This window comes from Phascolarctos cinereus, unplaced genomic scaffold (genome assembly GCF_003287225.1).
Source record: "Phascolarctos cinereus isolate Bilbo 61053 unplaced genomic scaffold, phaCin_HiC Scaffold_9;HRSCAF=440, whole genome shotgun sequence".
Taxonomy (NCBI): Eukaryota; Metazoa; Chordata; class Mammalia; order Diprotodontia; family Phascolarctidae; genus Phascolarctos; species Phascolarctos cinereus.
In genome coordinates this window covers 171,626,241-171,643,463 of record NW_027556402.1, presented here as the reverse complement: position 1 = coordinate 171,643,463, position 17,223 = coordinate 171,626,241, and the positions used below count along the sequence as shown (strand labels likewise).

At 40.7% G+C, this 17,223-nt stretch overlaps 1 protein-coding gene across 1 annotated transcript in view; it reads right to left on the bottom strand.

Moving 5' to 3' along the window:
* Positions 1 to 17,223, bottom strand: part of SEL1L3 (SEL1L family member 3) — a 122,122-nt gene that overhangs the window by 42,289 nt on the left and 62,610 nt on the right. Inside the window, exons 11-14 of the mRNA XM_020992320.2 lie at positions 16,894 to 17,073; positions 8,858 to 8,977; positions 4,745 to 4,885; positions 732 to 794 (exon numbers count right to left, since the gene is read on the bottom strand). Of these exons, the coding sequence (XP_020847979.1) occupies positions 732 to 794; positions 4,745 to 4,885; positions 8,858 to 8,977; positions 16,894 to 17,073 (504 nt within the window). The remainder of the gene's footprint in view (positions 1 to 731; positions 795 to 4,744; positions 4,886 to 8,857; positions 8,978 to 16,893; positions 17,074 to 17,223) is intronic.

The following is a 17,223-nucleotide window of genomic DNA, read 5'->3' as shown; positions in this document are numbered from 1 at the left end:
CAGACAATAGCTCCAACCAGACCATAACTTCCTTTCTACAGAGCTTCTTTTAAAACTGCTACTTTGAACATTTCCTTCTGAACTAATGACACAATCAGAACAGTTTCACAGGACCCTAGGATTTCCAGTTGACAAAGACCATCCAGCCTAGAGACCATCCAGGGTGAGAGAAACTAAATGATTAGCCCAAGGTCACACACAAGTAATAAGTGGCAGTGTCTAGCTTTGACTCCAGGTCTTCTGACCTGAAGTTTGGTGCTTTTTCCAATGCTATATGCTGCATTAAAGCCAATAATACAGTCATGGCTAAAGCCCTGTCAGCCAAAAAAGTACTTTCACATTCGAAGGTTGAATTTAAAAAATGAAAATGTTGGATTTTCAAATTCAATAGTCTTTGTACCCATTCTATTTTAAGAAGATAGGCTATTTCTTATCAATGGAACAATGATCACATTTTCATCTCCCAAAATAATTTGGCTTGAATTATGATTATAGAAAAACGAATTCAATTTTCAAATTGTTCTGTCTGCTTTGTGGCAGGTTTCTGTGTGTGCAGTAACTAAATCACGCCTAACCACTATACAGTTGCTGTTTCTTCCCCCCCTTTTCTCCTCCCTTTTTCACATTCAGGATCTTTGTGTGTAGTGAAGCCATTTACTTCTGTAAACTAGTGAGTGCGTAGGTGCTCAGTGTAGAAATGTTTCACTATAAATAAGAGGCTTAGGTGTTACCTTGGCAGCAGCTTTTTTCATCAGTTCTAAAGCAAGCCTTCTATTCTTCCGAACTCCTTGACCCTAAACAATAACAAACAACAACAATAAAAATGATGAAGAAAATATACACAGTTGATGCTCTGTAGCACAAGGCAAATAGGCATGCCAGCTTTTGACAGGACGTGCATTGAAAAATGTTAACTCACACTTTCTAAATTTAAAGCCAATTCCAAAAGAATTCTAGCTACAGTATTGTTATTCTGTTATTATTATCTGGGGCAATGAAATTCCCATTGATCACTGATATAAATTCTATTTCAACCAAACCTGAACTGATGCTATCAGAAGTAATGGCTAAGATACAATTAGGTTAACAGTCTTAGATGTGTTCCTTCTAAGATTATCTAACTGGTAAACTAGGTAAAATGACTTCAGTGGGGTAGAGAGACGAGGCGGAAGTGATAATAAAAGGTTAAAACCATTCTCTGTCTTGGTTCATTAGGGTATAATCCAGTGGGGTGAAAACACCAAAGAATTAGTACTAGTATAACAAGGAGAGGTAAAATACTCAGAATTCTTCTGAATCAGGATGACATTAACTCAAAGTCTTAAGAAAGAAAAGATTTTTGCTGCCATAAGAATGAAGCAAATGCTTCACTGTTAAAATCATCACATTTCTGCAGCAGAAAAGAGTAGAAAGCAATTAGAAATGAGTTGTTTATGGGAAAGGGGAGGGATTGAGAGTGCAGAGGAGATGGTAATTAGACTTGAGGATACAAGTTAGAGGGGAAAGACGCAGGCTGACTGTATAAAATACAAACTCATGGATTAGCCAATGGTCCTCCACTTGTGGGGTGGGAATAGATAGAAAGGCATTTATGCAGAGACATTGTCAGACCCTGGAGATCCTGGGTTAGGGTAGCCTGGTGAATGAATTGCTCTATCTAACTTTCAGTAGTGTTTATTATCTGTCCATATCATGGTATCTACTGCATGACCTTGGGGGGCACAACGAATTGCTTCCAATTACTTCAAATATCAAATAGAATTGTCACGAGAACTGAGTTTTTGGCTGGCTAAAATAAAGCTCTGAAACAATCAATCTTTGCCCAACAGATATACTTAATAAACACAAGAGTGGCTAGGAGGGTGGAAAAAAATGACCTTGCCTCCTTAGTTTTACCCTTTGGTCTGGCAGAAATTCATGTGCGTGCCAAGCCACAGAGGATCCTGAGAATATCTAATTCTTAAGTTAAATAGTTACCTGAAACAGAAGGCTTTGATCTCTTCCCAGGCAGGTGTAAGATTGAAAAGAAAGGACTCAATCTTAATCCAAGAATCACACACATGAGCTAGGTGCAGCAGATTTTATGAGCTAAGGACAGATAAGCCCAAGCTCAGCAAAAATTACATGCCCAGAGCCACTAAGAGACCAGCAGAGCAGTATATACAGTGCAATGATATTGTCAGAAAATATTAGTGGACCTAAGGTATCAGGTATGTATTGCTCTTCCACGTAGCTATCATTTCCCATTTCTGTGCCCCTTATACATGCTCCTTATGTGTGCTCACTCTTCTCATTAATGGTATATGTATTTGTATGATTGAGGCCTAGGTTAATGGAAGGAATGTTCTATTTCCAATGTTCTTGCTATACTATTTTGTTAAATGCCTTTTCTTTGAATTGATTGTGTCCTCTAGATAACTAGAGGAAAAAGTGAACACATGAGATGGGGCGCATGAGCTGTGGTTTTGAGTAAATGTAATCCTCCAGAATACCTTGAACCTGGGGAACTGTTCTGTTATCCTGGGTGTAAGAAGGGAGTTCCCCAGATGCTAAAAAACTGGGACCAGATTGTGAAGATGCTTTGCAAGGTAGAATGTGTGAAACACATATAAGGTGTGTATATTAACATGCTGTTTCATATTAAAAGACAATATGGAGAATATTGAGTAATATGGGGAAATTTTGAAATATTTACTTTCTTTATAGGAGAATATAATGAACTGTGAACCAAAAGCCACAATGAATATGACAAGAATCTCAAACAGTCACTTTCTATCAAACTGCAAACTCAAAGATCTTTTTTAACAAGAACAACACACCACATGAATCAATTCAATCCGGAGTTGAGTCTCCTTATTTACTAGTGCTATTGATCCAGAACCAAACTGCAACAACAAATATCCTCTGAACATCTCTTCATTGGGTTCAAGTCCCCTGCTAGACAGAGAAATAGAAAGATGAAAATGGAGAGACAGACTAAAGGTGCAAAGCGGAAGTTTACAAGCAGGGAGGACAGAAGGAAATTCCTTAAGGATGACTGAGGCAACGTTTGGTAGGATGTGGCATAGTGTTGATTTGCTGGGAATGACCAACTGAGTAGTCTGGTATGCAATTAGAGATGAAGTTGCCTTATCAAGGCTCAAGACTGACTGTGAATCTGAAAACATTATAACAAATAAGTCATGACTCTGTATGTTGTCATTGTAGATGTAAGTGCTATGAGGACAAGATCATCTGCGGAGGGCTCAAACAAGCGATGTTCATCAACATCAGTGATGTCCTCTTTGTATTGGAAAAGAGACTATGGAAACACAAGACACAAATATATCTTGTTCTATAAGACAGTAGAAAGAGCTGGCTTTGGAGACAGGATGACAGGTTCACATTCCACTTCCAACATATATTGGCTTTGTGACCCCAGGCAAATTACTTCACTTTTCAGTGCCCTGGGCACTTAGAGTCTCTAAAACCATAAGATGCATTGAAGATGATGACCTGCATTGATAAAGAGAGTTTCCCATCCAGGAGTTCCCTACTCATAAAATCACAGGTCCAAGCCCTATCCCTATCCCAACTGATCTCCCCATGAGAAGAAGTAGCTTAATGCAGAGCTTCTCTTTACCAGACAGATGCTTAAACAGTGTGTAATTTGGTTGGAAGCTAAAGGCTTAACTAGGCTGTTTTCACTGGATCAAGCTAAGATTCATTACAAAGACAAAAAGATGATTAAACTTGGACCCATGAGAAAATGTTAAGGGAGTTGGGATGATTAAGACTGGAAAAAGAAGGCAGGAGACTTAAATGAATCCATCTCTGTGAGTGATGAGCCTGTATATTTTCAGCCATAGACTGGGGAGGGGAGATAAAGCCAGTGTTTTGATGAATAGCAATAGCCATGGAGCATTGATGCCTGGCTCTGTGGAAGAACACAGTGATGCAGGTATGCTGCCCTTTGGCTCTTGATTTTTACGAATACTCAAGTAGGGAAAGGCTATAAGATTTGGTGGAAAGAATATCAGTTGTGTATTCAGAGGACCTGGATCCCCAAATCCAGAGCAAGTCATTTAACTTTTCTGAGCCTCAATTTCCTCATCTGAAAAATGAGCAGATTGAGCTAGATGATCTCAAAGGTTCCTTCTAACTTGAAATATAGTATTAGTGGCATTTTAGCATGAGATAGCTGAGACTAACTCTCACTAAAGGTTTTCTCTTCTAATTCCCCATTGCTTGAGTCAGTAAGGGTTAATTAAAAGGCTTCAGACTAAAGATAAGAATCTTAATATCAGCAAATCAGACACAGGTGTGATTTCTGGCCCAACATGGGCGCTGTATAGAGTGAGTGTGTGTGTGTGTGTGTGTGTGTGTGTGTGTGTGTGTGTGTGTGTGTGTGTGTGTGAGAGAGAGAGAGAGAGAGAGATATGAATAAATGGTTGTCCAATAAGACCAGTTGTAGGGCACCAGACTGAAAAACAGGGACATCTCTTAGAGAATGCAGCAGTATCGGGAGCCAAAGAGCCAAACATAGAAACAGTTATTAAAAAAAAATTGGGAGAGTGAGAAAGGGATGTGAGCAATTCTCACTCCACCTTTTATCATCTATCTCTTTCTCCCTAGAGTGAGTGACAGGAAGCAAATTCTAAGTTATTTAATTACTTACTCCCTGTTTGCACATATGCCTCCAGGAAACTGTTCTGCAATTCTGATGGGAGCTGCAAAATTTAGGCACAAATTAAGTTATTCTTACCTTGAATAATACAATGGCATAATCATATATTAATGCTGGGTCTTCAGTCTCCAAAGCACCCTTTGCATACCACTCTATTGCAGCTTCAGGGTTTTTAGCCACGCCTTGTTGTCCCCAGAATAGCATCTGTGCCAACCGTTGCTTAAACAACAAATAATAATAATTATGATAATGATTTTTCAGAATGACTTTCACAAGCCATGGTTAACTTCAGGCTTTTTCTAAAATAGAAAACACATTCAGCCCAATGTACTTTGTTATCCGCAGCCAGCAAGGTGATTGACATGCTATGTTTTCCAACTGATAACCATAGCCTTTAATCACTGTGTAATTAGAAACACCCTAATAGAAGCAAGGGAGTGAGTATATCTTTGTGTGAGTATGTGGAGGGAGAGAAAGATAAGCAGAAATGGAGGTATCACAGAATCACAGAATTTCAGAGTTGGAAGGGAGGTCAGTAGTCATCCAGTCCAATTCTGCAATCTCCCAATCAGGTCTTTGCCTGAAAACCTTCAAGAAGGGAGAATCCATCCTTCCCTTTAGACAGCCTTAATTGTTACAGAGTTTTTCCTAATGCCAAACCAAATTTTGTCTCTCTGGAGTCAAACAGAACACATCTAATCTAATATTCCACATGACAGCCCTTAAAATTCTTGAAGACCAATATCATGATCTTCCTGAGGATTCACTTAGCCAGGCTGAATGCCCACAGTTCCTTCACCTAATCCTCAGACAGCACAGATTTGAGACCATTCACCATCCTGCTTGTCTTCCTCTGGATGCTCTCCAGTTTATCAATGATATTCCTAAAATGTGGGAACCAGAATACTGGAATATGAAATTTCAGAGATGGTCTGATCAGAACAAAGGACAACACGCCAATATGCAATCACATTCTGTGGCTTTCTTAGCAATATACATCATATGGAACATAAGACATGATTCTGAGGATATGGCTTATTCAAGAATCGATTAAAGCCTTCTGAGACTAAAAGTTCAGTTACTGAATTCTCAGGAGCAGTTGTCAGAAGTAACCTCTTCTTCCTGGAAGCTTGGCTTCTCTCAATCCATCACAAGACCATATTAACCATTTCTCACAGCCATGTCACAGGGCCAGCTAATGCAGATGGAGCTTGCAGTCCACTAAAACCTCTAGATCTTTGTCAGAGAAGCTGCTGAAGAGCCAAACTCACTCATTTTATACTTGCAAAGTTTTTTTTCTTCTTGAATTCATGTAGAATTTTACACTTACCCCTCCTAAATTTCATCTTACCATATTCAGTCCAGTGTTCTAGCCTATTGTGATCCTTTTGGGTTCCACTGTCACCTAGTGTGTCAAACACCCCTCTAAGCTTGGTGTCACCTGCAAACTTGATGAGGCTGCCATGTAATTACCATTATCCAAGTCCCTAACAAAATTAGGCAGCATCGAATCAAACACAGATTCCCCAGGATACTCTACTAGAGGCCTCCTTTATCAATAACATCCATTTAATACTACTCCTCTCTTATCAATGGTCCTGTGAAAATGTAATTGTTCAGTACTCAAAACCTTTCTTCTCATGAGACAATGGGAACTTCATGTCTATTATTTTAAGTCAATAAAACCACTGTGTTCCCCAAGGGATGTGTCTGACAGAATTTCCAAAATTCTAGACCTCACTTGTTTGACAAAGGAGATGGATAGATAGATAGATAGATAGATAGATAGACAGATAGATAGATAGATAGATAGATAGATATAGATATCTACCTATAGATAGCTACATAGATATACATGTGTATAGTTGGTGTTGTCCTCCATTCCTGAAGAGGACCAAAATGACATCACTATGCTAGAGTCAAGTTACAGTGTGTCCAACTGTGGCTGATCAGACCAATATGAACTCGGAATGTTCTACACAGGTCAAGCACAAATAGTCCATGTGAATATTTGGGGTGGATTCTCTAAATTTGTGCATCTTGTGTTTCTTTTGAGCTATTTCAATTCTGCTGTGCTCACAGAGCACAGCACCTTCTCTGATGTGGGCACTCCATGCTGGGCGATCCTGTGCCAATGTCTCCCACGTCACACAATCAATTCCAAAGTTCTTAAGAGAGACCTTGAGAAGTGTCTTTGTATTGCTTCTTCTGACTACCATGTGAACGCTTGCCCTGTGTGAGGTCTCCATAAAATAGTCTTTTTGATAAGTGTACATTTTTCATTTGAACAACTTGGCCAGCCCATTGGAGTTGCACTCTTTGAAGTAGAGTTTGAATGCTTTGCAGTTTAGTTTGAGAAAGGACCTCAGTATTTGGTATCTTATCCTGCCAAATGATCTTCAGAATCTTCCTAAAACAATTCAAATGGAAGCTATTCAGTTTCTTGGCATGGCACTGGTATACTGTCCAGGTTTCACAGTCATACAACAAGGAGGTCAGCACAATGGCTCTGTAGTCAGTCTAATACCTCTTCTCTCCCATATTTTCCTTTGGAGCCTCCCAAACACTGAGCTAACTCTGGTGATGTGTGCGTCAACCTCATTATCAATGTGTTCAACCTTGGAAAGAACACTACCAAGGTAAGTGACCTTATTCACAGCATTCAAAACTTCTCTATTAGCTGTAACCAATGCTTCCATGTATGGATGGTGTGGTGGTGGTGGATGGAGCACCTGTTTTCTTGATGTTAATTGTTAGGCTAAAACTAGCACAAGCAGCAGAGAATCGATCCATATTTTTATTGCATCTCAGCTTCGGAGGCTGCATTGCATGCACAATCATCTGCAAACAGAAAATCATGCACCAACACTCTCTCCACTTTGGTCTTGGCTTGTAGCCTTTTCAATCTGAAGAATTTACCATCAGTGCAATAGCTGACCTTGATGCCACATTCATCCTTATTGAAAGCATTTGACAACATGGCTGAAAACATCATGCTAAAAAGCATGGGAGCAAGCACATAGCCTTGTTTCACTCCACTGGTGTATGTATATATGCATATACACATATACACACATATGTATATGTGTGTATATGTGTGTATATGTGTATAAATACATATACATGGAGACAGACAGACACACAGAAAGGGGGGAGAGAAAGAGAGAGAGAGAGAGAGAGAGAGAGAGAGAGAGAGAGAGAGAGAACTAAAATGAAATCTTTAAATGGACTTCTTTCCTGAGCCATGAAAAACAAAGGCAGATCCCCTCTGGCACAAGAACCCAGATATCTTAGGAACTACTGTCAACACTTTGCCATTCTTCACTTTATATATCTCTAACTTTCCCATGTCTTCTACCTTTTCTTATCCTATAACAATAATGATGATGATTATGATGCTAGCTTGCATTTATTTGGCACTTTATGGTTTACAAGATGTTTTACAAATAAATAGGACTGGTGAGCTAAGGGACTAGAGGGAGCCATAGGAAAGTTTCCTTAGAGTCCTGAAATTTAATTTTTCCATTTCTTTCTTAATGTTTCCATTTCCTTTTTCTTCTTGCTTTCTCACTTTCCCTTGCCTCATACCTTGAGGCAGCTAACAGTACCCAAGAGCACTCATGGGCAGTGAATGTCCAGCTTATCAGTGTCTGAACTGAATATAAGGTTTCTTTTCGTGTACCCTCAGTCCTAGCCAATATTCTGCATGGGGGTGTTTTTACTAAAGTGAAATTTAGGCCATATACTTGGAGAAAGTTTCCCAAGTTCCTCAAACTTTTAAGTTCATTCTTTTTACCTCCCAAAATCTTTCCAAAGTACATAAAAGTGCTCTAGGAAGCAGATAAGATCCTTTCTTAAGTCCCCCCCATGTCATATTTTCCCACATGTTTCTACATTTGTTATCCCAGCTCTGCCAAAGCGGTAACCTGTGGACTTTGGGCAAATCACTTAACATATCTACATCAGTTTCTTCATATGTAAAATGAAGGGATTGGATTAGACCATCTCAAAGGTCCCTTCTCTCTCTATGTTTGATCCTATGCTTCCCTATTGCTATCTTCTCGCAGGGAGATCCCCCAGCCCACCACTCTGGTCCTTCCTGCACTCTAAATTCCTCCCTTTCCCCCCATTACATACAACCCATGGAACATTCAATACCACTGTAAGATGGCTGATGGTTCACATCTTTACCTGAGCTGCTGCATTGCCTCTTGTTGCTTCATGTTTCAGCCACATGAAAACATCACCATCTTCTTTAGTTTGGACCTTTAGCATCTCATCATCCTTCAGCCTTATTGTTTCTACATATGCCTAAAACATGAGCAAAACCACAGAATATCAGAGATGACCTGGGGGCCTTAAAGTTATCTAATCCAACCCTTTCATTTAAGGCAGAAGGAAAATTAGGATTCAGTGACTTGGCCACTTGGCTACCTGGTGAGTCAGCGGCAGACCTGGGACCAGGACCTTTGTCTCCTGACTCCCAGTTCCTAGAATGATACAGGAAGTTACAAAAGGTGAAGGGCTATTATGCATTTTCCATTTTCATTAGCAGACTGGACTGATCTAAACTCTAAAATACAGCATGTATTTTTTGAATGGGAAAGCAAACCTGCCTGAATAAATAGCCAAATGATTGTTGTCCCCAACAGGGGACAATGTGCTTATTCCAATATTGGTGCCATTGCTCAGAAAACATTGAAATGCTCTCTCTGGTCTATCTTCAGAAACAATTTAAGGGACACCAAAGAAAATAAGCCTATTCACTTATTGTTGTACATCATTTTGTAACCAAACAAAGCATAACTCAAATCAACAAATGTTATTATGATTATTATTTAAACAATACCTAACTTGGTAGCATATTTATTATATTTATTTCACCTCATGCATTCTCTAGTAGGTATAAGGAATCCCGTCCTGAACACAATTGGAACTAAGCCCTTTCTGGTAACACATCTGCCCTGGCTCTTTTTGGTTGGCTCCTTGATACTAGTTAGCATTTACATAGCATTTTAGGGGTTTGCTGGTGCTTTCCATATTATCTTATTTGATCCTCACAACAACCCTGAGAGGTGGGTACTATTTGTATCCTGACTTTACAAATGACGAAACTGAGGCAGGCAGAGGTTAAGTGATTTCCCCAGGGTCACACTGCTAATAAGTATTGGAGACAGGATTCAGGCTCAGGTTTTCCTAACTCCAGATCCAGTGTTCTATCCACTTAGCTACCTTGATAAAAGAGGCTTCTGGTTGAGGACATACTGCTACTTACTACTTTCCTGTACTCACCTTGATGGAAAGGTTGCTGCATCAAAGAGAATTAGCCACTGAGCAGCAAGTTCACTCAGAAGATTTAAGAGAGAGAGAGACAACTTCCGCTCTTTCTTCCTTTTTTTTTTTTTTGGCTGGGCATTGGGGTTAAGTGACTTGCCAGGGTCACACAGCTAGTAAGTGCTATGTGTCTGAAGCCAGATTTGAACTCAGTCTCTCTTCTTCCTCTCTTCTGAACGTGTGGCTTAGGACTCGGACAGCCCTCTGAATTCCCTTTCAAGTAGTCACTTTGATACTTATTCCTATGATGAAACAATGTGTCTTCTAATTATTGTCCAAAACATCCTTGGAACTCTTTTACTAAAGGAGCCAGCTAGTGGCTCAATGGATCTAGCTTCAGGAAGACCCGAGTTCAAATCCAGCCTCAGACACTTACTAACTGTGACTATGGGCAAGTTACTTCACCTGTCTGCCTCAGTTTCCCCAATTACAAAATGTGGAGAACAATAACACCTTCCTAGTGCATGATAATAACACCACCACAATCTAATTGGTACCATTGTGGTGAGATTTGTAAAGTGCTTGGCATGGTGCTTAATAAATGTTTCTTTCCTTCTCTTCTACTGACCCTGCTTTTAGAGCCTGCAGCTTGAATGTCTCTTGAATACCTTCAGTGGCGGCAAATCTTAGCCCTTTTTGGAGGGCTGATTTAATTTTTTAAAAATAATTGGACAAAGACAACTAAGATACATAAGTCCTGACATGTTTGGGGAAAAGAGTGGTCACATACACATAGTGACATCTAAGAATGATGCAAGAGTTGCTTCCAGAGAGTGGTTCCCATTCTGGCTGCTCCCAGATCCGTTCATTTCATGAGCAGGTGGTGAAACAACCGGAGATATTGGATCCAGACCTAATCTGAGAAGGAGGCCCCAGACAGCACTGGAACGCTTTGATTTCCCTTTTGACACTCTCTTAATGAGGGTTAACAGAAACACCTGGCATCACAGAGTCTACTCTGGAGTTCTATTTATGCAGCTTAGGTCTCTGTTTTCCAGATGTTGACATGTGGAGTGAGGGTCCTGTAACACTGTAGGAGGATGTTAGGGGCCTGAGGCAGGCCTATAATATAGCATCAGGGGCACTGGCAGGCACTGAAGCTGCATGGGGTAAGCTGGGACAAATGTTCAATATCAGTGTCTGCCAGCCGCCTTACTTTGTGAGGCCACTGAGTTTCTGTGGCTAAAACTGTACAAGCCGTTCTGTTCTATTTATTCCCTGTGAAGCACATCGGTCAATATTTGCTGAGGGCTCAGACTGAACATGATGCTACAGGCCAAACTTTAGGGGACAGTCTAAATTCTTTGTCACATTGGAATCTGTACTATTTCAACAAGCAATTTACTAACCGAGACTAGGAAATGGAACTTTGCTGCAGTGATTCTGTGGCAATAGGATGCTTACTAAACATCACACGGGAAGATACGGGTTGTGCCCTCAAGGAGTCTATAATCTCTGATGTTCTCATTCACTATCAGCACTTGTAAGGACTAATGCTAAGGCAAAAGTGAAAGGTCCTGAGTTAGGACCATGTACCCGGGAGTATCACAGGCTTAGAGAAGGAAGGGATGGCAGAGATCATGGAGTCTGAGCTCATCATCTTACAGATGAGGCAAACAAGGCCATGAGAAGTTAAGCAATTTCCCTAATGTCACCTAGACTAGGGCTGGCCAGTGGCAACATTGTGAACTTACTCTGGGGCGCTTTGGGCTCCCTGTCTCCCTTCTTTCCACTGGTGCCTGGTGCCCTCGTGCTTTTTTTTCCCTTTTCAAACCTGGCTCTCAGGTCCTTCCTTTGTGATGGATAGCAGTTTCAAATATTACCTCTCCCACATATCATTTCAATTTTTCAGGGATCAAAGCCTTAATCTAAAGGGACTACAACCTGATCAGAGAGGTATCAGGCGTAAGCCAATAAAAAGGGGAAAATTGGGCAGGTGTAGTGGTTCTGGGCTTTCTCAGTTACCTTGAAATTGTACCACAGAGGTGGTCATCTATTTGCCTGCTAACATTAGTGGAACTACAGAGGTAAACAGCACCAAATCAAGGCCGTGTGCCCAGGGGACAGTCAACTAGTGCTAATTAGCACTAATGTTAATTGAGGAAAGGAAAGCATTTAAAAAGAATCCTGTTCAGCACTGGCCAGGAAAGGGGCCTTAGAGGGAAGCCAAGACCTGAGCCTACCAGGCAAAAGATACAGAAGTGGATAAGAAGTAGCCTGGCCCAAGACTCCAGCTGAAAGTTGGAGACTATAGAAGGGCAGCCAGAACACCTGCACCTTTAACCTCCTCAAGGAGAGCTGCTTTTGTTTCCTCTAAGTTCCAGCTATTGGAACTCTCCAGTGCTGAGGCTCGCAGCCCTGGCCGCTCAGCATGACTGCTCCTAACGAATAACTTTCCCATCAAGTGTATTTCATGAAAGAAATATGCAGTACTGAGGTAAAAAGAAAAAGGAAGGATGCAGAAAAAGAGAGCTTTGTGCAGCTGGGAAGTTGCAGTTTCCAGTGGGGGCTCACACAGGTTGCAGAGACATCTGCATTCTCTCAAGTTATAAAACTTAATGGGTCGGCCAGCAGGCCTGGAGCTCTAAGAAGCACTCACAGTACGAGGGGAGAGCAATTTCATAACCTACCCTTTAAACACCTACAAACCCAAACCTCCTTCAGGGCCTGCCAGAGCTGACATTGGGAACCCAGTTCTTGGGGTTTATAAGTCAGCTGTGATATTTGGCTCCCACTAGGAAGTGATGCGGCTTCCCACCCCACCCTTTCCACCCCCCAACGGATTTCTTGAAATTTAACATTTGAGATATTTTAAAAGAAGGGGGAAATAACTCTCTTTAACGACAACAGTGAATAGTGGAAAATACTCAGGTTTCAAAGAGCACTGGACGTCATTTTAAAATGAAATACTGGGTGCAATTTAGCCAGTGCATAAAGTGGGTCGGATGCTTTGGGTATTTACTACTGAATATTAAATGCCAGTTGCTGCACAGTAAAACATCAAGGTTTAAACTCAGGCCATCACACAAGCATGACAATTATTTTGTAGGAGAACAATAGCTCCTGAATAAACTTACCTTATTCATCCCAAGACATTATTAACATTAGAGACACATACAATCTGGCCAAATCTAGATACGAAATAATGTTCTAATTGCTAATGCCAGGATGATGGGAATTTTTTTAAAAAAATAACATAATGGCCCTAGGGGAAAAAAAATCAAGCCACATAAATGTTGCTGTTTAGTTTTCTATTAAAGCTAAAACAGTTTCCTACTCAGCCATAAAAAAGAGAGATCTGAAGTGAGACTACCATTAGAGTTTACTGTAAAATTAAATTAGAGATTACTGTAAAATTATGCAGATCATAACTCATATACTAAAGAAAATGGAAGAAAAAACACTACCTTTTCTTGATTCCTTTTTTTAAACTGACACTTCCTTTGTTAACCAAAGGTCTGGCTTCTTACAGTGTGTTAATTTGCTGGGTGCCACTGATGAATTAATAGATTTTCAACAAAGGGACATTTAAATTAATGCATTACATCCACTTAAATTCTCAAGAAGCCATTCATTAAGTATTCTGAAGGAAATGTGAGTTCTAATACAGTCCTCCTGACTATTTAGTTTGCAGGCACAATTCTTCATTGTGTTGTTTTCTATCAGCAAGGAAGAGCACTTCATTTCATCTTTCCTGGCCCTGGCCACATGGGGGGGCAAATAAATAAACATGCTTCATTTCAGAAGGGCCAAGTATCACACATTCAATTTTCAGTAGGAAAGAAATCCATTAGTTTCATTCTATATCTCTGACTAAACCAATTAATAACCATTTATTAAACATCTACCATTTGTCAAACACTGTGCTAGGTACTAGAAATACAGATACAAAGAATGAAACAATCATTATGCTAAAGGGACAGTTTTAAAAAGCACACTCTTGTGGGAGTCATTTATTTCACAACCACGAGGACGGTTAAGTTCTATTTCCTAGACCACCAAAATCTGGCTCAGCCAGCCATGGGCAAGCTCTCTGCGCTAAGGACCTCCATATACAATCAAAGAGCCAGGCTGCATTGTCTAGCTAGGTCAGGGTAATGAGCCAGATCCTTGGCAGGCACATGTGCCCAGCTAAGAAGGGTAGAAAGTGGCATAGTTCCTACAATGACCATGACCTGACTTGGGTGGATCATTCATTCCTGTTTTCTGTATTGATGGTTAAGAGTTTATAGAATTTATCAATACAATTAATTTTCCATTTACATAATGGATCACTATCAACTATCTGAAAAAAATATAATGATCAAAATTCTTCATGACTAACTCCTGTTAAGTACTGACTTCCATCATCAGCTAACATCTTTCTTCAAGATAAAGTCCTGATAACTTTAGCTACGTATTGATTTTTTATAGGAACTGTAAATTCATAGAAGAAAATGCCTCTGCTGAAGCAGAGTGACTTCTACTCTGCAAATAATAATCCTATCAGTTTGAGCTGGGGGGAGGGGGTACAGAGATGTTAAGTGGATTGCCTGATGTCTCAGAGACAAGATGGGTTAGAAGTGGGACTTGAACTCTACCTTCTGTCCATGAGACAGTCATGGTGTCTCAATGTGAACCATCACTTATGTATTATAAAATTTTTTATATTTTAAAGTGTGGCATAGGGAATGTGGTATAGTCAGCCTCAGAGCCAGGAAGACCTAAGGTCTTTCCATATGTGACACATACAGGCTGTGTGACTGGGGGCAGGCCACAGCAATTCTCTATGACTACCTAAGTTGCAGAGGATATGCTGACCTGCATGGGGGTGGGGGAAAGAGATTCCTTTGTGTCATAAATAGTTCCTTTTACCCATGAAATTAGAGGTCCAGTCCCTATTCCCCAGGTTCTATCTCTACCAGATCCTCAAAACCACTCCAAAAACAAAAACAAAGAGGCAACTAGCAGCACAACTCAGTCAGTCAATTAACATTTCATTAAGAAAACACCTACTGTGTGCCAGGCGCTGTGCTAAGTGATGAGCATACAAAAAAAGGCAAAAGACAGTCCTTGCCCTCCAGGGGCTCATTATCTAAAGGGAGAGACAACATGCGAACAAATACATACAAAGTAATATGCACAGGATAAATAGGAAATAATTAAGAGAGGGAAGGCACTAGAATTAAGAGGGGTTTGGAAAGGCTTCTAGAGAAGATGCAATTTTAGTTGGGACTTAAAGGAAGCCAGGGAAGCCAGGAGGTGGAGATGAGGGGGAGCATTCCAGACATGGGGGACAGCCAGAGAAAATGTCTGAAGCTGAGAGATAGAGTGTCTCCTTCATGGAAGAGCCAGGAAGCCAGTGCCACTATATCTGAGTATATGTCAGGGAGAAAGGTGTAAGACAGAGGTGGGGAACCTGCAGCCTTGGTGTAAGAAGACTGGAAAGGTAAGAGGGGGCTGGGTCATGAAGAGCTCTGAGGGGCAAACAGAGGATTTTGTATTTGATCTTGTATGTGAGAGCCACTGGAATTTACTGAGTGACATGTCAGATTGTGCTTTAGGAAAATCACTTTGGTGACTGAATGAAGGATGGCTTAGACCAGTGAGAAACTTGAGGCAGCAGGCTATTGCAATGGTTCAGGCATGAGGTCATGAGGGCCTGCACTAGACTGGTGGCAGGATAAGGGGTGGGGGAAGAAGGGGAAGTATTTTAGGGATGGTACAAAGATGAAAATGACAGGTCTTGGCAATAGATTGGGTATGAGAGGTGAGAGAGAATAAGGAGTTGAGACTGACACCTAGATTGTGAGTGTGAGGGATTGGGAGGATGGTGTTGTCCTCTATAGTAATAGAGAAGGTGGGGGTGGGGAGGGGAGTAATGTTTTGGACATGCTGATGTTCACACATCCAGTTTGAGATGTCTGAAAGGCAGTTGGAGATGTAAGATCTCAGATCAGCAGAGAGGTTAAGGCAGGATAGGTAGATCTGAAAATCATCAGCAGTAGAGATGGTAAGTTTTGGGAGCTGCAAAGTTAGGAGTAAAGGTTAGTCCTTCTCAATCAATTCTTGTTTAGAGATAGGGAGATTCCCTGCTACAAATTCTTTATCTTTTGGAGGAACACAAATGGATGGTAATCATCATCATCATCATCATCTCTCACCTTTCCATGATATTTTATAGTTTACAAAGTACTTTTCTCAAAAAAAGCCTGTCAAGTAGATAATTCAGTCATCCTTACTTCTATTTATCAGATGAGGGAATTAAATCTCAGAGAGGTTGGTACTTCTGCTACAGTGGCCAGATAGCTAGGCATCAAATCTAGGTCTACTACCTCTAAATCCAGAGCTTTCTCATTGTATTGAGTCAGAACAAGTAGTGCACATAAAACCCAGAATTGGGGCTGTAGTTAGTTTTTTGTTTGTTTGTTTTTCGTAGTTGATAACTACCTCTTGTTCCTCATTTAGCCTGCTATTGCCACTGCTCTCTTTATGCTATCCATATCTGCCATCTGGGGGCCATTCTAGTCCTTAGCCTCATTTCATTATGGTATCTAGAAGGGAAGTCATTATACCTGTTTTCTTTATGTACTGGGGATTGATCGAGGGCAAGGGGGGGCCCTCTCATCACTGTGACAAATTTAGGCAAGAGTCCAACTCTTCAAATACTCATCCTTCCTCCTTCTAACCCTACAGAGGTTTTGGAAGACAGAAATGAGATTGTTCTTATTACAGAATTGAGAAACAGGATATGATAAATGCCTTTAACAAGTTCCCCTCTCAATTTAGTGAGATGCATTCTCTAGGAATTCAGGAATAAATCAGCAACAGATGCAGGCACTTTAGCTGGTTACTTTTAAAGCCTTGTATATATAGTATGTAGTCAGTTCTCTCTGTTCATTAATCCTGTGTACCTGATCTCCTTGCAGAGTGTGCTGATCGAGAGGGGTCTTCGTGGCAATGTTGCTGTAATAGGCGTATGACAGTTCCCAGTCTAGCAGGTAATCATCAATACCCTGGTAATGTTTGTACCCAAGATTCATTGCAGACAGCCTCTCACCGCCCTGGGCACCGACCAAGCTATACAGCATGCCCTGTTTCAAAAACAAAATGAGGGTCACACGAATAACAATCATCATAGAATCACTCATTTGTCAGGGATGCTGCAAAATCAATTAAATTGTTCTCCTTCCCTCAGGCCTCTCCCCACTCCAATCTATCCTGTATGCCGTTATCACAGTGAT